This window comes from Mchenga conophoros, linkage group LG5 (assembly GCF_057382185.1).
Source record: "Mchenga conophoros isolate Kocher_MC1m ecotype Shallow Benthic linkage group LG5, M_conophoros_male_GT1.1, whole genome shotgun sequence".
NCBI classification, from domain to species: Eukaryota; Metazoa; Chordata; class Actinopteri; order Cichliformes; family Cichlidae; genus Mchenga; species Mchenga conophoros.
In genome coordinates this window covers 40,616,641-40,638,168 of record NC_140530.1, presented here as the reverse complement: position 1 = coordinate 40,638,168, position 21,528 = coordinate 40,616,641, and the positions used below count along the sequence as shown (strand labels likewise).

The 21,528-nt window shown below is 44.6% G+C and overlaps 1 protein-coding gene across 3 annotated transcripts in view; it reads right to left on the bottom strand.

The window, feature by feature from the left end:
* kcnq2b (potassium voltage-gated channel, KQT-like subfamily, member 2b) overlaps positions 1-21,528 on the bottom strand; it is a 30,824-nt gene extending 9,296 nt beyond the window's left edge. For 2 of the 3 annotated variants that reach the window (XM_085275390.1, XM_085275392.1), the window contains exons 1-13: positions 21,041-21,527; positions 20,348-20,498; positions 20,062-20,152; positions 18,570-18,696; positions 11,302-11,477; positions 5,136-5,261; positions 4,001-4,111; positions 3,827-3,922; positions 3,625-3,719; positions 3,475-3,543; positions 2,894-2,923; positions 2,109-2,188; positions 1,529-1,741 (exon numbers count right to left, since the gene is read on the bottom strand). In XM_085275390.1, the coding sequence (XP_085131516.1) occupies positions 1,529-1,741; positions 2,109-2,188; positions 2,894-2,923; positions 3,475-3,543; positions 3,625-3,719; positions 3,827-3,922; positions 4,001-4,111; positions 5,136-5,261; positions 11,302-11,477; positions 18,570-18,696; positions 20,062-20,152; positions 20,348-20,498; positions 21,041-21,173 (1,498 nt within the window). In that variant the 5' untranslated portion in view covers positions 21,174-21,527. Of the gene's footprint in view, positions 1-1,528; positions 1,787-2,108; positions 2,189-2,893; positions 2,924-3,474; positions 3,544-3,624; positions 3,720-3,826; positions 3,923-4,000; positions 4,112-5,135; positions 5,262-11,301; positions 11,478-18,569; positions 18,697-20,061; positions 20,153-20,347; positions 20,499-21,040 lie in introns of all 3 variants that reach the window. The other variant, XM_085275391.1, reaches the window with a different exon arrangement.

Below are 21,528 nucleotides of genomic sequence, written 5' to 3'. Positions count from 1 at the left end.
AAGAAATTCTTTATTTGACACAAATGTTCGTCCCACAGCAGTGTGGAAACGGCTCCGGCCATGCTCACATCCACTGTGAAGCCTTGCACATTTGCACCTGTACCATTGTAGTGTTGTGAGCCCACACATGGCGCCATGGTACTTTTTTTATGTCCGATACCGATATCATAAATATGGATCTGCCGATACGATATGATTTGTTTTTTTAATGTCTCGCTGTTCATACTCACATTTTAAAAAACAAAACAAGCTGTTCTGTTACACTGTATGCAAAAAATACACCACACCCCAAACATTTCACAGTTCAGCAATAATGATCTTTGTATTTACATATTTAGGAGAACTTTAAATCTAAGTATTTAAAGTAAAATTCAAAAATAATTTAAATTGCAATTTTATGCAGATTTCAAAAAGGTCTTTGTTCTGAAAAAAGTGCAATATCAGCACAAAATAATCTTTATATTCAACAACTAAAAAAGTGGAGCCTTTTACACTTAAAGCTGAACATAAACAGACATCCAGAGTGGAAAACAGTGCAAATAAATGCAAACACTTCATGACACTCACCTTTGATCAGGATGGATGTCAGTGTGAGCTGTTTCTATCACTTTTAACCTGAGGCTAAATTTTGTGTCATTTACATACATATAAACACTTATTTTTAATAGTTTTTTTCTGAACCATGAAACTGTTTGGCCATGTGTCGTCCCTGCGTCGGGAGCACATGCTGGGCTCTCCAAATCACACACAAACAGTATCCCACATTCCTGATTTTTAGTTCACAGACACTTCTTATAACGACTAACTTCTCCTGAAACGTTGGAGGGTTTTATACAGTAAAGTCACAGGATAAAAATAATTATCAGTCATTTGTTAAAATAATAATTTTCTGTTGTAACCCTCAAACTGAATGGTAATGTAACCACAAATATTTTTCACAAAACTAAAACACACTACTTCCACATCTAATGTCTTTACTCAGACTAAACTGGATCCACACTCCGTGTCGGCGAATGCTCGCAGCATGGGGGCGGCGGGTTTGTCCCCGATATCCGATCCAGTAATTTAGGTCAGGATCGGATCGATACCGATGCTGTATATCGGATCGGTCCGGTCCAGAAGAGTTTGTTCACCCTGAGTCATCATCACTGGAGCTCAGATTCCTAATTTCACCTTTGATTTTAATCTGATGATCGAACTCTGACCGGACAGATCAGAGGAAGTTTGCTGATGGAGGTGAGACAGCAGCAGACTCTGGATCAGTTTGAATCCAATAAAAACTGTCCTGCCATGCAGGTGAACCCTGATTCGCTGATTCCTTCGGGTGGATTCGGTTCCAGGCTGACAAACACGATGATGATGATGAAGTCTTTTAAACCAAACATTTAATCTCAAAATAACAGCAGTTTAGTGACTAATGCTTAAGTAAAGACAGACCACATCTTACAGAGTGTCCTGGCAAACAGGACAAGCTGCTGATTTTTCTGAACATGTGATTTTAGTGTTTAGTGTGATTGGCCGGTCTTACCTTCAGAGTTCTGACGGGATGCTGCTCCCCGGATCCTGAAGGCCTGCCTAGTTCTGCTGCGTTCTCCAAAGCTCCAGCTCTTTGGAACCTTGCTGGGACTCTCTTCCAAATTGGGCTCTATGCTGGGGGACCGCCGCAAGGCCTGGACTCCCCCAGGACCTCCAGGTACTCCAGGACCAATGCCAGGAGCAGGACCCATTCCAGGTGCAACTCCTGGGCGAACGGGAGGAACCAGTAAGAAGGAAGGAAGACAGAGTGCTACTTCAGGTCCTGATTACAAGTAATGTTCTTTGCTTAAATGGCTCCTCCTGGATATGACTGCCAGTCCTTGATGTGCACAAACCAGTAACCACCAGCTCACAGGGGTGCAGTGGTTACCTATGTTGCCTCACAGCCTGAGAGTCCTGGGGTTCCACCCATCCTATGAAATAGGCCGACCCCCCCCCCATCACCACCAACGATCAGTGGATGGCGTGTTGTCTGACTCTGTGTTTAAAGACTCATTTAGCACGTAGATGACATCAGTATCAGGATTACTCCCAGACCAAAAACATGAACGTTAAAAAATATCAACACCCACCGTGCTGAGGAGAACCTTTGCCTTTGGTTCCTGAACTCCGAGGAGACGAGAAGACCCTCTCCTTTAGACTCACCTTCTGACTGTGGGAGGGAGGAGAAAGACCAGGAGATTTTAGTCACCTCTGGAAAATGATCAGCTCTTAAATCCCTTTGGGTTATGGTCATATAATTAGATAACTAACCAAACAGATACACTTTAGTCCTCATAGGTGATAAAAACTAAGGAGCTTGGAAAGAAAAAGACTGGAAGACATTTCACGTCTCATTCAACAGTGTTATTCAGATGTGAGACCTCACCCCATCAGGTTTGGTCTTACAGTGGTTTCACCCGAAACCTCTGGTGATAACAACCGACACCTTTTTTCACTCCTTGGCTCATGAGATGAGGAACGTGATTAATAATGGGTCAACGAATCTCAACCAAGACACCTCTTTGATAAGAGGTGCATGGTCATCACAAACATGTAAGAATTCCAGGTGCTTTCTTTCCAAGCTCCTCATAGTACCATGACAGACACTCAGGTGTTAAACCTGGAAATATTTCTTTGTTCCCTGATTGCAGAGACTCAGAGGAACCATTTAAAACAAATTTAGGGTGATTGCTGCTGATGACTTAGACAACAGAGGGTTCACCTCTTGAACTTCACCAAAGGAAATATTCAAATAGAAGGATGTAAGGCAACATGGATCTAAAAGGCTTTTTGTGACAGCTGAACGTTTCTAAAGCAATGGTTGAATAAGATGTTGGGAAATCTGATGTGAGTCCTTGGAGAAGAGACCACGGACCTGGGAGAAGGTTCAGGCTGAACATCCTTCCTGCAGGGAGATAAAGATTTCCATTAATCACTGACTTTAAAGACGATTATTCATCAGATTATTAAAGATTATTATTGTTCTTCAGTTAAACACCAATGAGCCAAACAGTGACATGGTCAGCATGACATCACCCTTTGGTTTTGGATGTTCTAAATTCAATTCAGTTTAGTTTTATTTATTTAGCTCCAAATCACAGCACCAGTCGCCTCAAAGCGCTTTGTATCGTAAGGTCAAGACTCTAGAATCATATGACCCCCTATGAGCAGCACTTTGGCGACAGTGGGAAGGAAAAACTCCCTTTTAACAGGAAGAAACCTCCAGCAGAACCAGGCTCAGGGAGGGGCGGGGCCATCTGCTGTGATTGGTTGGGGTGAGAGAAGGAAGACAGGATAAAGACATGCTGTGGAAGAGAGACAGAGGTTAATAATAACTATTAAATGCAAAGTGTCTGTTAGCATTTTAGCTCCTGAAATGTTCTCAGGTTAGTTCGAGGAGGGTTTTTGGCTCACTGGTGCAGTTATGGTGCAGTCGTTGTGTGGAAACTTTCAGACCTGAATGAGAGTCCGGATTTGTTCTTGAGGTTCCTTAGTAAGTCCAACTGATTGAGAGGAGGGATCAACCTGCAGACACAAATTTTACAATCACACAGTTTCAGAATCCCTGAGGAGTGATTGGCTGCAGGTGCACAGGTGCAGTCTTACCTATACATGGGGACAGACACTGTCCTCTCGTAATAATCCCAGGTAGATGTCAGATCGGTTCGGCTCAGATTTGTGGCGTAAACCCTCCAGGCCGCCTGTCGACACAGGAAGGAAGCAGCTGACTCCTAAAAGGTCTCACGTGAGGGTGCCAGTGTAGATTCTCACCGCACAAAGTCAGTGTGATGTCAGAGCATGGGCTCACCTGTACGAGTCCTGCTGCGGGATTTCGTCTCTTCTCAAAGTGTTTCTGTCTGTGCTGCTCCTGAACCTTCAGAGCAAAGCCAGAACCCAGAATCCCCTGAAGAGAAACACAGACAGGTGAGCTGGTACGAACAGGTGTCTCAGGTAAACCCAGGTAGATAAAAAACTGACTCACAGCCGGCAGAGCAAAGAATGAAACTCCAATCAGAGTGAAGGTTGCAGCCAGCAGACGTCCATTCCAGGTGATGGGGAACTTGTCTCCATAACCGATGGTTGTCAAGGTGATCTGAGACACAAACAAACAGACTACATCGTCCCATCACGGAGGAGGAAACACCAGTTGTTTCAGCTCAGGTGTACACACCTGTACCACACCTGTGCTGGATGTTCTGTCTGTACTGATTAGGTGAACGTGTTTTTTACTGCCATGCTTTTAGTTCATGTATTTTGTTTTGCACTATGCATATTTTATATGTCATTCGGTCATTTATTGCGGGAATTCTCATGTAGGAACTTTTGTACTGCATTGGTTCTGCTGGTGCACCTGAGTGAGGTGCACGGCCATGTTGAAGCAGGAGAGGCCAATTTAAGTTGGAGGAAGTTCAAATGTTCTTAAAAGTATGTGTGACGTGCTCAAAGCATGGGTCAGCCAGCGAGGTATGTTGTAGTACAGCGGTCCCCGACCTTTTTTGCTCCACGGACGGTTTAATGTCAGACAATATTTTCACGGACCGGCCTTTAAGGTGTGGCGGATAAATACAACAAAATAAAATAATACAACCGAGACAAAAGCAGTGGGATTTTGTAACAATAAGCGTGAATTCACTGTGTAATTGTGTAACTTTATTAGCAGCGTCCTCCTGAAATGCACCAACAACACAGAGTAACATCCTCCTCTCTGCCCCTTAATGCTCTCCGGTTGCTATGGTAATGGATAAATATTTATTTCAAAATAAGACACACAACTATAACACGGGAAAGATCCAGGGAAACAGTTAACGATAAAAACCCTGAAAACCATAAATTTCACACCCGCTGCTGTAGATCATTTATGTCTCTGTTTCACCCGTCTTACTATTTCATTGAATTTTATGCTGTGTTTGAGTTCGACGGTGGCGTCATTTGTGATCAAGGTGATGCTGTAACAACATCAATCCCGAGATTTTACAGCTCAGTAAAGCCAACCTCATGCCATCAGCAAGTGATGCTGTTTATACCTGCTGCTTTGCAGCTCAGATAACTAATCACAGGCAAACAGCACCTCACCTGATCTCAGGTGAGGTGTGGGTGTGTATGTGCATTCATCTTACCAGTCCCCACCAGAGGGCGTCAGCATATGTCTCAAACTGTTCATTATCTTCTTTTTCTGCCAGGTAAACGAGGAAACTTGCCAGAATGAGACACAAGAAGCCGATATACCAGGCTGTGATCAGCTCCTGCAGTGGGCGAGAGACTAGAGGGTAAAGTCAGGACAGAGGAGAGCCCGGGAGGCATCCTGCTCATGTGCTGAAACGCCTCAACTGGCTTCTAGTAGCACAGCAGCTACTTTAAGCTCCTCCACAGCTCGAGGTTCAGAATCTATGACACACTGAAAGTTAAGGATATTCCCTTAAGACTAATTTCCTCGTCCGTTAAGAGAAAAAAACAACTACACCTGTGAACTAGTCTAAAAGTAAGAAAAAAGTTTCGACTACATGACCTGACCGTTTATGACATCGAGTTTTGGAGGTGCCGGTCAGAGAGTGCACCCTGAATTTCTAAAAGTTTGTGGACTTGATGAATTTGAAGGGTGAGCCCTGCGTTTATGAGCTCTCCACCATGGACATGAAGCTGGTGCATGGTGACCTCTGCAGCACCAACTTGAATAGAATAAAATAGAAAAGATCTTTATTGTCCTGTTACGAGAACAATAAAAGACAGTTTGGAATCTCTGTGTTAGCAGCCTGTAGATTTTTACATTGAAATTCCTTCAGAGAAACCAAAAAAGAGACTTAACGATGTTCCTGCACAGATCTGTACAAGTTATATACGCCATATAAAGGAGCAGCGTGATGATCGGTGGTAGTGCACACAGGGAGAGACCAGAGGTAGGAATGTTGGTTCCATTATAATAAATACAGTGAAAATGTCCGTACACGTTAACAGCACAGTCGACGTTAAATCAGGGTGGAGGCAGGACATGATGGGCTGGAGGTAGCTGGGCTCTGCTGGTTGGCAGTGTAAAGGTTTCACTGGAAGAAGGTTTCTGGATTGTTTTCCACAAACCTTTTCTCCGTACATATTGCAGTTGATTGTGTTGGTCCTTCTCCAGTTGTTGCGTCTGAGGTGGACAACTTCATCCCCAGATGTAACTAACCCAGATGCTCCTTAGTTGACTGGCTAGTTGAGGGTTAATGTTTTTCAAAATCATTTTAACAGCATCACCTCAAATCAAATCAAATCACTTTTATTGTCACATCACATGTGCAGGTACATTGGTACAGCACATGTGAGTGAAATTCTTGTGTGCGAGCTTCACAAGCAACAGAGTTGTGCAAAATACAATAATGTAAACAAGCAAAATACAAGAATGGCTACATCTGAAACTAATAAATATATGTACAATATATTAGAGATGGCACGATACCACTTTTTTATGTCCGATACCGATACCGATATCATGAATTTGGATATCTGCCGATACCGATATGAATCCGATATAGTGTGTTTTTTTAATCAATAAAACTGTTTTTTAATATCTTGCTGCATTTTGTATAAGTTCATAGTCAAGTTTAAATAAACAACAGCACTAAAGCTATTCTGTTATACCTGTGTGTAAAAAGTACACTGCGCCCAAAATATTTCATAGTTCAGCAACACTGATCAATCTAATAAACTTAAACCTGCTCCATCCTTCCTATTCTGGTATTTTAAAGAGTACTTAGCAGAAATATTAAGCAACCTAACTAATAGGGTTGCAAACTACCAGCAAAAAAAAATAAAAAATAGGGAACCACCCTCCACCCTCCACTTTGTGATGCTTAATCGATGTAATCAACTTTAATTTGATGCAGTGTGAAAAAAAAATGCACAGAAATAAATTATTTTTTCAAGAATAATTAAATAGATTCAACATCTTTCTTCAACAGAATTGCAGACTGCACAGATGGTACTTTCCCAAAGGAAAAAGTACTATAGCTTACTAGGGTATATTAGACTTAACAGTTACTATATACAGTAATGGACTTCTATACATTTTACATCAGATTAAAACTTTGGGTGTAAGATTCAGATAATTATTTATTAAAAGCTGGACATTTTAAATGAGAATAAGAAAGAAAAGTATGTCTTTGTGCCCCCTTTTCCCTGTTCATGCCCTATCGGCCCCCTTGGCTAAACTTTGCTAGATCCGCCCCTGCACAGTTACAGCCGTCAGCTACGTAGAAAAAGATCCTCGAGTAGAAAGTAATATTAAATAAATTCTAACAACAGCTTATCAAGCTTAAACGTGCTGCTGTTGTTCAGCCGCTGGTTTCCTCTTTCTGGTGCAAAGTGGGCCAAAAACAAACAAGAGACACGGACTCGCGACAGAAAAGCCGATCAGCTGATCATTAAGCAGTTTCATGAAGTAGCGGCAGGAGAGAGAGAGAGAGAGAGAGAGAGAGAGAGAGAGAGAGAGAGAGAGAGAGAGAGAGGCACTTGCTCCATATATCAGTTGTTAAGCTTAACGCTGGAATGCTTTACAAACATTCAGAGAGGAACTTACACACTTGCTTTACTTCTCTCTGGGATAACTTCCTCGGAGATGAAATGCTGGTTTGGTAGCGAGACTACAAATACACACAGCCGCTGTATCACGTGACCACACTGCTCCGACATGCTACGGTTATGAGACGAGTTATGCCATGTCGCAAGTTTTGTGAGGTGCTTTTTTGATATTTAATGGATCGGATTACATTTTTTATTTCTCGCCGATATCCGATCCAGTAATTTAGGTCAGTATCGGACCGATACCGATACGTAATATCGGATCGGTCCATCTCTACAATATATAATAGTATATGCATTTCTGGATGTGTATACTAAATATTTTTCTACGTGTGTGTGTGTGTGTGTGTGTGTGTGTGTGTGTGTGTACACATATTTTACAAATTAAATAGAGTAAACAATAAATAACTTATAGTTGGCTTCCAGCGTTTGCAGAGTGATTGATACGTGTAGGCAAAGTCTCTGATGCTCTCAGCCTCTTTTTGGACTGTGCTCCGCACTCTCTCAGCCAGCTCATCCTCATAGTCTCCTGACAGGAACGCATTATTTCCAGGTTTGGATTTTATGGGATCCCTTGAAGTTCCAGGTAGAACATTACAAAGAGTAGCCATAAGCCCCTCGTCAGTGAGTGGGTTGAGGCCCAAGAAGTCTTCCCCCCTCTCTACGTACTGAAGAGGATCAGACTCATCAGCTTTTCCAAATGTTGGAAAAGGCACTTTGATAGGCCTCTTCCCCCCATTCTACTCCTCGTTTCACCTCGGACGGTTAGCTGGTTACAACCTGGGTTGGCCAGCCACTCTTAGATGTTTCTCTCCAAATATGTCGTCTGAATAGGTTTGCAACCCTGCATGTCCAGGTGCCGGGACAGAGAGAAGGATCCTCTTTTATCGGTTGGATGACATCAGGTATGAGTTTTGTGGTTATTTGAGTGTACTGGTCCTTTAAACTTCACTCGTTTGACAAGTTGTTTTCTGTGAGATTTGTGTTCATTTGTTCCATTTGAAAAACTGTTTTTTTTGTGTGTTCAGTGCTCGTTTTTAGCTCCTCCTCCTAGTCGTGTTGGTTCTCCACAGTTATTTAGGCCGTTCCAGAATATCCTGATCAGCAATATTTGATGACGTGAACAGATTCACTTCCTGTGTTCTTTAATCGATTTTCCAGGAGGAGAGTTGGACAAGTTTAAAGGAGCACCGAGCTCACTCAGATCCATAGCCCGCAGTGAATTATGGGAGGAGAGTTTCATTTGCTGATACCGTCTGGATTTCCAAGGGTGACCCAGCACTGGGAGCAGTTTTGTGTTTCTGTTGGGTTGTTTCAAATAAAGTTTTTTCTGTCTTTATTTAATGGGTTTATAATTAATGAATGAGTCCCATCCGAGGTGTCATTTTTCTATTTGTCAGTTTATATAATGAAGGTGTGGGGGTAGCAGTCAGGTACAGCAAACCTCACAAAGGATGTAAACATGTAACAGAGCTTACCACCCTCAGCATGAAACAAACCACGGTTTCTCTCATAAAACTCAAACGGATTCACACACTGAAAATACTCATCCTTTAACCTAAGTGTAGTTCACGGCTCATGTTTGGTCCACGTTTTATCGCTCACCAGTCCACTGCAGTGACAAACGAAAGGCGTCTCAAACCAGCTGTGCACAGCTGCACACAAAGTACAGCCTGGAGCAGCGCCTCACTGCCACCTCCATCCACAAAGAAATCCTCCTGCGTCAGAGCCAGACGATCCCCGGTGCTTTCCACTGGCGTGCTTCTTTTGAAGGCTGTCAGTGGGGCCTTCCACCCAGAAACACTGGGCTGGTCCGCTCCGTGTCGAGGACCACTCCAAAAGGAATTGGGGGTGTGGCAGTGAGTTTGCATGAGGCGATCCGAGTTCAGAGCAGCAGACAAGTGAGCACTGGCCATACGTTCATCCTTTGATGAACACGCATACGAAGTCAGATTCCTTTGCCGAACGTAGATAATTCAGCATCGTCAGCAGGTTCCATTCCACACAGGTTCTGGTCCGCACAATCACGCATTCGGATCCACACATGGCTGAACGTCTTCATGCGTTCTTAAGTCCTTTGTCAGTTCTCCCAGTCACAGCTCGCACTTTCGCTATACACCTAATGGCTCATAACAGCAGCCCCACTGTCCTGCGTCCCCACATGTCTACAAACCAAATCCAAAAGACTGGATGGTCAAACCCCCACGATCACTCCAAAGTCCAAGGTCCAACGATCACTCTGAGCCTGCTTCCTAACACTGGAGACCACAGGTGTCGAACTCCAGGCCTCAAGGGCCGGTGTCCTGCAGGTTTTAGATGTAACCTTGATACAACACAGCTGATTTGAAGGCTAAATGACCTCCTCAACATGTCCTGAAGTTCTCCAGAGGCCTGGTAATGAACTAATAATGTGATTCAGGTGTGTTGACCCAGGGTGAGATCTAAAACCTGCAGGACACCGGCCCTCGAGGCCTGGAGTTGGACACCCCTGCTGTAGACCAAACTTTCCTGAGATCTGGTCATCTTCCAGGATACTCTGACAGGTAAACAGTAGGGGCGCAGCGAAACACATAATTCACGGTTCGATATTTTTTTGATACAAAAAAAAAATGTTCATGCTTTTTGAATTTATCATTTATTAAAATTATAAATATATATTTTAACTCAAACGTACAGTTTTTAAATTTAATGTTGCTGAAACAACAAAGGGATAAAATAATAAATCTATCTGATCGAGAAATCACTCACTGTTAACGAGCGTTAACGAGCTAACTGCGCTAACGCACTAGTTCCCACCCATGTAATTGAGCATTGCGTGGCACATCCGACATACTGTTTTACTTTAGTCCATGACTCGCTTACCTTCAGGGTCATACGTCACATGAAAACCAAAATAGTTCCAAACGCCAGATCTGAATGAGGGTGGGGGAGGTTCAGTTTGCCATGTTGCAATGAGCTTAGCTTCTGTCTGCTAGCTTGCGCTGCGCTCAGTGAATCGACAGTGCAGCCTAGGCGGAGTAGTCGAACGCAGATCCACTGAGCACTCAACACAGACAGCATCGTCAGAAGAAAAGTTGATAAAATAAATTACAAATTTTGTATTGTTCGATACGTATGCGTACCGAACCGAAAGCACTGTATCGAACGGTTCAATATCGGTACGAGTATCGTTACACCCCTAGTAAACAGGTAACCAACAAAAATAGACTGACTCTAAATTTTATTTATACTCTTTTCTATTTTGAGGTATATGTGAAACATTGATCTAATCAATAACTCCGATCAATACAGATGAAAGTAATAAACCAATACTGCAGCTCAGTGTTGTGGTTTCTCTAATACTGTAGACCTGGTGGGGTTAAGCACAAGCTTTGACCTTTGACATCCATCAGTCTGGGTGCCAGCTGAGCTCAGTGGGTGAGCGGGCGACCACACAACTGCAGAGCAGCAGCTCGGGTTCGAGCCCGACCCGTGGCCCTTTGCTGCGTGCCATCTCCTCCCTTTCTATTCAACCTTCACTTTCAACATCCAATAAAGTCATAAATACTTTAAATAGTGGACCAATCTTAGATCTGTAAATATTCAGATTCTTTGATTTCAGTCAGTTTTTAAACTTTCGTGTCCTGTTCCAGATTCTCAGTGTTTCATCACAGTGAGCATTAGCTGATCTGTAACCACCGACAAGTCAGCGCCACGTCAGCTGGCGTCACTCAGACATACGAGTTTTACCTTGCTGTGAGCGTAGACCACCGATCCCAGCAGCTTCCAGGTTCCTCCTCGGCGATCCATACGGATCATTCGGAGAATCTGAAGGAACCGCAGTGACCTGATGGCCGACGTAGCGAAGACGTTTCCCTGAGTCCCTGCAGCCAGGACTGATATGGATGCTATGAGCACCATGATGTCTGCAGACAGACAGGTAACAGGTAGGTCAGAGATGGCTTTTCTAATTGTACCATCATGAACTGGTCCTTTCCATTAGCACTGGTAGTTATTCTTCTAACATTGCCCCACTGGCACAAACCCACGGGGTTTTCTGTTTTCATTACAGACGCTGCAGCTTGGGTCTGTCTTTGAAATCATCATGTTACTTATCACTTTTAATAATAATGATGATAATACATTTTCTTTTATGTACCTTTCAAAACACTCAACGTCACCTTACGCAGAAGAAAAGACAATGCAGTGTCTCAAAAATGAGTTAATAAAACAAGATTGGACCATTGTATATAAACACAAGGATGTCAATAAAGCCTATGAGGCATTCTTAAGCATATTCATGGCTTTTTTAGAGGAAAACAGCCTACTTATTGAAGTCAACAGGAAAGATAAGTATGCAGGAAGACCATGGATGACAAAGGGACTGCAAAATGCCTGTAAAAAAAGAACACCTTATATAGAGAATTCATTAAAAAGAGAACTACAGAATCGGAAAAGAAATATAAAAAGTATAAAAATAAATTAAGAGAACTTGTAAAAAAGAATACTTCATCAAAAAGTTAGAAGATAATAAAGAAAGCATGAAAGGGATATGGAAGGTATTAAATAGTATAATAAAAAATGGACCAAGGACTAATGACTACCCTGGGTAGTTTATGGAAGGGACAAATACTATTAGTAAAATGAACGAAATAGTAAATGGATTCAATAAATTTTTTGTAAATATAGAGCCAAAACTGGCTGCAGAAATAAAGGTTGGTATGATAGGAAGGGAGGAAACATTGAAAGGAATGCAAGTTCAATGTTTCTAAGAGCAGTGGAAGAGAAGGAGATATATGATACTGTCAGTGGACTTAAGAACAAAACGAGTACTGACTGTCATGATATTGATATGGTAACGGTAAAGAGAGTAATTGATGGTATTGTAAAACCACTACAATATATTTTTAATTTGTCTTTCCAGGATGGGGTTTTTCTACAAAAAATGAAAGTTGCAAAAATTATTCCCATTTATAAATCAGGTGAAAAGCATTGTTTTACAAATTATAGGCCAGTGTCGGTACTCTCCCAGTTTTCTAAGATACTGGAAAAACTATTTCTAAAAAGATTTGATAGCTTTGTGGATAAACATGATTTGTTGGCAAATTGCCAGTATGGGTTTAGAAATAATAGATCAACAGTTTTGGCATTGATGGATTTAATGGAAGAAATAACAGAATGTATGGATAACAAGAAGTATGCACTAGGAGTCTTTCTAGATCTAAAAAAAGTATTTGATACTGTTGACCAGGAAATTCTAAAAATCAAACTGGAAAAATATGGGTTCAGGGGTGTGCTACTGGATTGGATAAACAGCTATGTGATGAATCGACAGCAATATGTACAAATAAATGAGATTAAATCTTTTTTTTTTTTTTTTTTTCTTCTAAATGACATCAGAAACAGCAGTATGCGACATTACGTGATGGCAGAGCTTCAGTTCATCCTTTGTCATTTTTTTTTTTTTTTTTTTTTTTTTTTAAATAAATAGGACAGGGGGAATGAATGAGAGAAAGAGGGGGAGAGAAAGAAAGAAAACCAAAGGGGAGAAGAGACGGTGAGAAGGGGGGGGGAAGAGAGAGAAAAAAAAAAAGAACTCCTGGGTCACCTGTATGGAGAGAAAAAAAAAAAACAAACAAAAAAAACAAACAGAGGAGACAGCAAACAACAAAGAGCAACATAATAATAGAGAAAACAAAGCACCATCACAATAAACTAGCTAGTCATAGATATCAATATTTACTAAATAATAAACGATATTGTGCAGCACGCAAGATAGACAGCGCACAGTGTGCTTTGAGGCAGCAGCCAAGAAAGCTTTAGTCCGCGTCTGTGAATACCCATGTGTGCATACCTGTGTGGATCAGCATGCTTGCATTCCAAAGGTTTCTCCATGTAATGATCTGCTAGGGAGTGTGGGGGGGCCACAGCCCCCGTCCTCCAGGGTGTGAAGCGGGTATGGAGGAGATCAAAACTCCAGACATCCAGAGGCCCCCAGAACACAAGAGACCAAGGAAGACCAACAGAGGGGCAGCCGCGCCACTGTCCCAGTAAGAGCTGAGGAGAGTCCCAGATGAGGGCTCGCCCAGCAGCCGCGGAGCAGAAGTCAGGGGGAGTTGCAGTGACGCGCCCGTGAGCTCCGCCGGCCCCCAGCTGTGCCTGAGTGACCGAGCCCCAGGCCGAGAGGCCGGGGGCACCCCACCTCCAGAGGGGCCCGAGCGAGCCCCAGGCCCCAGGCCCCGACAAGCGGCCGCCAAGGAGTGAGCCGGTGTGTACCCGGACGCCCACCCCCAGACACAAAGAACCACCAACACACCGACACCTGAGGGAGTCCGCCACCGGCAGGGGAAGTGGTGGTGGGTGGAGATAGGCCTCCAAACCTTGGAGGGCCTGAGATGTCCCCAGAGAGGTGGCGTCTGATACCCAACCTGACATATAGACACAGACATACAGGCACACACAGACACAAACATCCATTCCCACCCTCATACTCTCATATGCACTTACTCCACACTCAACCAACGTGGAGACAGACATAAAGAGACGCTGTACACACAATCACACTCCCCAAGCGTACTCTACAAACCGGGTCTAGGTACCCTTGCCCCTGGAGGGGGGAATTGCACCCAGACCCAGGTGGTGTTACCCTTTTCCCTTCGGTGGGGAGAGGCAGACCACCCCGACTCCGCAGCAGCAGGGAGGCCCCACACCCCAGACCGCAGTCGGACGGCCAACTCCTCCTACTAGCCCTCCCGCTCCAGCAGGCCGCAGAGAATGGGGGTGGGAGAAGACTCCAAACCTCCCTCCACCCGCTCATTGTAGTGTTGATGCATATGTGTTCTAAGGTGCAATTAAAACCCAGGAGGGCATGGAGCTACCTGCCAAGGAGCAGCAGGTAAGCGCATAGTCCCTCCTGCTAGCCCTCAATGACTAAGTGTATTTAAAATTGAGAGGTGGGCAACGACGTCAGGGGTGGGGTGTACACCCTGATGGTAATTTGGACTCCGTGATTGTGCCCACCCCCAAGATCCTATATGTATGTGTAATGAGAGTGTGAATAATGTGAATGTCTAGGTTGTGGGATAAAATTGAGGCAGAGGCAGCCAGAAGGGGACGGGGGGGGGGGGGGGGTAGCCTCCTCTGCACCCTGGTGACATACCCCCACTCCAAGGCCCTTCATGTGTGGGTGGTTGTGGAGGAGCGGGAAGAGGGTGGCAGCTGGAGATGGGGAGGGAAGGAAGGGAGGGGCAGGTAACCCCTCCCTGGGGCCAGCTCCCCCGCTGACCCCAGTAGGCACTCCCACCCTTCGCGACCCGCCAGGGAAGGGGGGCCCAGGCCCATCAGACCGGGGCCCAGTGCAGTAGCGCCCTCCGGCTCCACAGAGCCCTGGACAGGCCACCCAACCCCACCACAGAGAAAACTGCACCCACCCCACCATCCACACATCTTCCAGACTACATAAGACAATAGACGCCCAGGCTGAGATCTTCCTCCACCTCTCCTGTATCTCCCCCTCCTGCAGAGAGTTCCTGAAGAGAAGAAAGCTCCTGCAAGATGTGACCATCCCCCCCACCAGTTGAAGAGCCCCCCAGGCGGCTCGACGCACCGGCGGCACCCTGCTCCAGGGCCGGGCCCCCATGCACCCACCCGCCTACAACCCCGGCAACACACCAACCAGGACCCAAGCCCCCGAGGCCCGGCCCGGGCCCCAGCCCAGAGACGGAGCGCCCCCAGAACCTCACGCCCATCCCGGACCCACCCAGGGGCAGCCAGGTTGCCAGGTCAGTAACCCACGTCCGTCAGCACAGACCCTCCCCTAGCCCCGCTGCACGCAGCCGCGAGGAAACAGTCACCTGAGAGCCAACAGAGCCCCCAACCGGACGTGACCGCTACCCCGGGTTGAGCCCCCCAAGTAGATGCCTCCGGGGAACCCCCCGACGCCCTAAGCCTGTCCCTACCCCCTCACCAATCACAACAGTGAAGGCGGGACCAAACTATGACCCCCCACCCCCACTAGGTGATGAGATTAAATCTAAAATGATGGATATTGAATGTGGAGTAAAACATTGTATATGTTATATTGTGCTTTGCTATTACCATACATGAGTTATTGTGTAGAGGTTTGGGGAAATACATATAAAAGTAATATTCAGACTATAATCATAATGCAGAAAAGGGCCATTAGACTAATAAATCAGGAGGGGTATAGGGCTCACACAAACGCACTCTTTATTAGGACGCAAGCTATAAAATTCCAGGATCTGGTGAAGTTTAAAACTATATAAGGTAAGGAAAGGGATGCTCCCAATCGAAATAAGTAAATGGTTCTTAGAAAGAGAAGGGAGGTATAATTTTAGAGGGAAGTGGAATTTAAAATTACAAAGAGTAAGAACAACGTTGAAAAGGATGTCTATTTCAATAGCGGGAGTTAAATTCTGGAATGAGTTAAAAGAAGAAATAAAGGTCAGCAGTGATATAAACCAGTTTAAAATAAAACTCAAAAAAGAAATTTTAAATAAGTATAAGAATGAAGAAAATGCAATGAACCCAAGACAGCAGTCAAACTCATGTTTATTTTCTTCTGCAAATTAGCAAATCTAAATATAGTTTCAGTTGAACATGTGAAAATATTTTTTTGAGATGTTATGTTCTAAGTTGAAGGCATTGTATACGTTTTTGTTGTTCAAATTTAGATGATGAGGATGTAAACCTGTAAACCTCCTTTTCAAACAACTGTATGGAATGATTTTATGAAACGTTGGTGAATGTATATGTTTGAAATAAAAAAGAACTGAACTGAATAAAACAACAACAGACATAAATACCAATTTGATAGGGTTTGATTTGTTTGTGGAGGACGAGTCGAGATCTTTTATAGATTTTATGTTCCAGGCAACAACCTTTAGCTTTAAGCTGACTGAAATAAACCATGGTGCAACACAGAAGGAGCCAAGGCGTCTAAAATGTCATCAAGTCCATCATTAAATGAGCGTTTAATCAGGGAAGGACAGAGGATTTATACTTGGGAGGCAGTCAGTACGACTCAAAAGAGTGTTCAAATTAATGCCCCTGATGTTGCAAAATGAGATGACAAATGAAGTTAAATTAACATTAAAGATATTCACATGTGGTCAGAGGTGGGGAGATAAGCTGTTGTACAGCAGGGGTGGGGAACTCCAGGTGTCCTCCGGGTGTTAGATATCACTCTGTGTCACCCAGGATTAGTTCATTAGCAGGCCTCTGGAGAACTACAAGACATGTTGTTGACTGGATCCTACCCAGGCTACCATGTGGCAAGAGGCAGGGCTAACACAGACAGCCATTTACATTCACACCTACGGCCAATGTAGACTCCCCAGTTTACCTAACCCCACTAACTGTGTGTCTTTGGACTGGGAGGAAGTCGGAGTACCTGGAGAGAACCCACACAGACCAATGACATCCAGACAGCAACAGAACGCTGGCAGAGAGTCGGAGAGGGCGACTGTGGCCAGTGGACTACGTAGGAAAAGCAGGGTAGTCCAGATGAGCACAGACCCCCAAAACAACACGTTAATCCACAAAGCTGCTGAAGATGAACCACGGGAGGGCTTCGGACCAGTGAGAACACAGGTTATGGGTGGGAGTTAACAAACATTAACAACAGGTAATACAAGGCTCACCAACATGCCAGCAGCAGCTAGTCGCACCAGCGTTCACTCCCACGAAGAAGCTGTTATGAAGACAACACCCAGATTTCCTTCCCTCTTAAACCCGCCTCCTGCTCTCTAACCTGCTGTTGAGCTGATGTTAAAACCTGGCTCTCACAAAAAGTCCTCAAACTCAATGAAAGCAATGTTTTAGTGATTTATCCCACTCACTGACAGACCATGACATTTCCCACTGTCCCTCCATACCTACATGTTGTATAAAAAACATCCGTAACACGACTGCAGCAGCTGGACTCCTGGCACATGCATGTTTAGCTCAGTCTTAAACTTCCAGCTTAGTTCTGTTGATCAGCACCTTCTAATAATTCCAGACTGACTGCTTGACTCATACAAGCAACCGTGAATTCCCAGCCCCGAAACTCTGGAATCATCTTCCCAACTGCAAACATACTTCCTCTCATCAGCTGTTTCAGCTTCAGACTAACTTAAACTATAACTCTAACTTTAATTATTCAAATTTTTATTATTCATTTATTTTGTTGTACTTTTACTCCTGAGGGGGGGCTAACACACAGACAACCATTCACACTCACATTCACACCTATGGGCGAATGACCAGTTACCCCAACCCTATGATAACTCCTACATCATTTGTGTTGCATTGTGTACTCGCTGTGCAGCACTTGGTGAACATCTGTTGTGTTTAGATGTGCTGTATAAAAGTGTGCTGTGCAGTGCTGTCCCTGCCAACAGAGGCCTTAGCTGTGAGGCAGAGCTCTGGGGTTTGTTGTACGCTCTGACCTTGAGGTCCCCTCCTGTCTCTAATGTTTTTCACCTGTGGATAATCTCTTTCTCTGTACAACGATGGACAACGATGGAGTTTGTTTGGCAATACTGTTAAAACCCTTCTGAGACTGATGGGCAACATTTGCTTCTCTAAGATCACTTTGATGTCTTTCCTCCTGTGTTAACACGCCTGAATGCTGCAGAGCAGCTGATTTCATCAGCAGCTCATGAGTTCATCAGCAGTAAGGCTGGATGGTCCAGCTCCACCCTAAACACAGTTGGAGATGCTGAGCTGAAGGGAGTGAAGTGAAACCACAGCCTCCGCCTCCACAGGTCCTTCTCACCACCAACTGAACTGTCTCTAGTTGAGGGTGAAGAAGAGGAACAGAGTAGCAGAGGCTACACAGCAAACAAGCGGTGGGATCGACTTCGGCGTGACTTTTAAACTCTACAAACCTTCTGCAGAGGAAGTAAAGACCTTTAGAAGGTCCTCGGGGATATTTGTGGATGAAGCTCAGAGATAATGAAGCAGACGTGACACAGACTGAACGTGACCAACAAACACACTCAGCTCTGACCCACCGATGACGCAGAAGGGCTTCCTGGCGAATTTCAGTCGACCTCGCCACCCTCTGTACCGACAGCAACACCCGGCAGCCCAGATCCTCACCATGTACTCCACCCCGAACACCACGATGGTCACCACCTCCTGTTACACCACAACAACACGCTGTTAAAGATCAGAGCAGCACGTATGTGCTCAGAAGAATATATCCAGCTTTATGTGAAGAATGAAACACTGCAGCTGAACAGAACCATCAATAACTTTATTTTATATTTGTTTCATCTCCGCTTCAAGCACCATCACGTGTGCGATCAGCTCCACGCTGAGCCAAACCTTAGACACTAGCTAAGCAGGGGTGTCCAACTCCAGGCCTCGAGGGCCTGCATGTTCTAGATCTCACCCTGGGTCAACACACCTGAATCACATGATGAGTTCATTACCAGGCCTCTGGAGAACTTCAGGACATGTTGAGGAGGTCATTAAATCAGCTGACATGTCTAAACCTGCAACACCGGCCCCTGAGGCCTGGAGTTGGACACCACTGAGCTAAGCCTTCTGCTCTGCTTTCTGTGATTTGCATAAAAAATATGGTACAAAATTTGAAAACATATTGTTTTGGGGTTTTTTCACTTCTTATATCTTCACAAGTTTTTAAGCTGTATTTTTTTGAAAGATGGTGCGTCTCTCTCAGACGTTTTTTTAACAGTGAAATCTGCATCAGTGTTTGAACATGACGGTCTTAAAAAAGATGGAAGTGTGACCCTTTCCCTGCCTGGATCTCTAATCTGGGACCGACACATTCAAACTATCTGCAGTTCAAATATGACAAAAACTTTATATATGTGCTGCTGAGGACTCGGGGGGCAGGGTGTCAATGTTACTAGTTGTCTTTTGCATCATACTGCAAAAGACAACTAGTAACATTTGTGATTTTTATATAAATATTTCACAATACTAAAAACAAAGTGTGTAGAATGATTTTCATCAAGAACTTGTTGGTCATAAAGAAAATGACTTTTTCATTCAGGTTTCATGCTGTGTATCAGTAAATACGACTTTGTTGTACCACAAAAACAAAAATATATTATTAGATCGTCCAAATTCTGGAGTTTAACCGTGTTAAATATGTAGACTGACTCTACCAGCCTACTTTGTTGAGTCTAATATTTCAGTTTAAAGTATTACTGTAAACTAAAAACAGAACACATATTTAACACACAGCACAGTCTGATGCTACATGAAGTTTTATTATCATAATATCATTATATATATTATAATTAGCATCACTCTGACATTTCCTGTCTGTTCCAAAGATCCTGGTTCAGTTTCATTCCGAGTGGAAATTTCAGGCTTTTGTCTTTGGAAATATCCATGTTCAAACATTGCCTCGAGTTTCAGTGTTTGAGAAAAAGGCCTGAAAGTTGGTCGATCTAAAATATTCACATGGACATATGTGGACACAAATGTAAGCACACTGGCGACGGTCGAGCGTGATGTTTGCGTGGTTACCAGGATGTAGAGCGCGTCCTCGGAGCTCTTCTCGTACTCTCTGATGGTGGAGAACACAGACAGAACCAGGCAGGAGAACACCAGCAGGAACCTGAACACAGAACAGGAAAGATCTGCATTTCAGGGAAAATAAACATTAGTGAGGTGACCTCACTCTGAGAGACGGCTGTGGGGAAGAGAGGGCGGGAATATTAAGGACCGCCCAGCTGTCCCCACCTGCTAAATCCCACTTTTCTCCTGCTCGTTACATTGGTGCGCGCACGCAGGTGTGCGGACAGTTACGTACACATAGGCGTGGTAGATAAAGGCCCATCCTCGGGGTCTCTCCAAGACGTTGTACAGGAAGTTCTGCAGGCGTCTGTAGAGGGCGTTTCGTTTGGGAGGTTTCTTCCCCCCGGAGACGCTGCTGCGCTGCCGCCGAGGCCCCTCGTCTCCACCTAGACACAGAAACATGTCAGACAGGCACACGGACGCTTACATGTGCTGCTGAGGACTGGGGGGCAGTATGGGAGTGATGTGGGAGTAAACCCTCTGTCTGTGATGGGCAGCCAATCAGAGGAAAGCAGAATCAGAAATACTTAATTATTAATCCCAGCATGTGGTCACAGTAAGAACAGTAACGAACAAGGAAAAACAATCCAGTTATTATTTACTAATTAATAATATAATTACAGAAAAGCTCTTAAAGGGGGAGGAGCTAAAAAAGCCTGTTTCAGACTGAGGATGATCTGAGGTGTCCAGAGCAAGATACAGAAGGATTATTCTGAGCTGTGAATCATGCAAAGCTGCTCCGGTGCATCAGCCAATCGCATTCAAGCCTCCTCTCAGTAAACACCTGCACCATGAAGCTGATTGGTCCTAACCTTCAAGAGAAAGGTTTGCAGGTTTTCGTGACAGAGTGACCACGTGACATGTCCTGTATACGTTTAAGTGAAATCAGCTGCTTTGGTTATTAAAGGTAACACACACAGCTGCTCACCCGCTATGAGCAGAGCACCGTCCCTACTGGAGTCCGTCCCTCCGGCCTCCAAACCCACGAAGCCGACCTTCAGCTTCTTCTGGTCGGCCTGCGCTCCGGGGAACACCCCGCCGTTGCGAGATTTCTGCACCATGACGGACCGACGATGTGCACCGATTCACCGAGCTACAGCCAGCCCGCGGACCGAGCATCGAGGCCGGGCAGGGCCGGCGGGAGCATCGGGGCCGAGGAGGAGGAGAAACGGAGAGGAGGAAGCGGAGGATGCAGCACAGACGAACCGCAGATTGGCTGATCAGCAGGTTTTTGACTTCCCGCACGAGGAAGGAAACAGAATGACGTCACCGCGTCAGAAACATTGATCACTTCGATCAGCTGCAAAAAAAAAGAAAAAGAAAAAAAAAGCGTGATCGCTTATCACCGTCTCCACGGTAACGTGATGTCAACGGCGGTCACCATAGCAGCACGAGGTGTGGGCGGATAGAGATTGT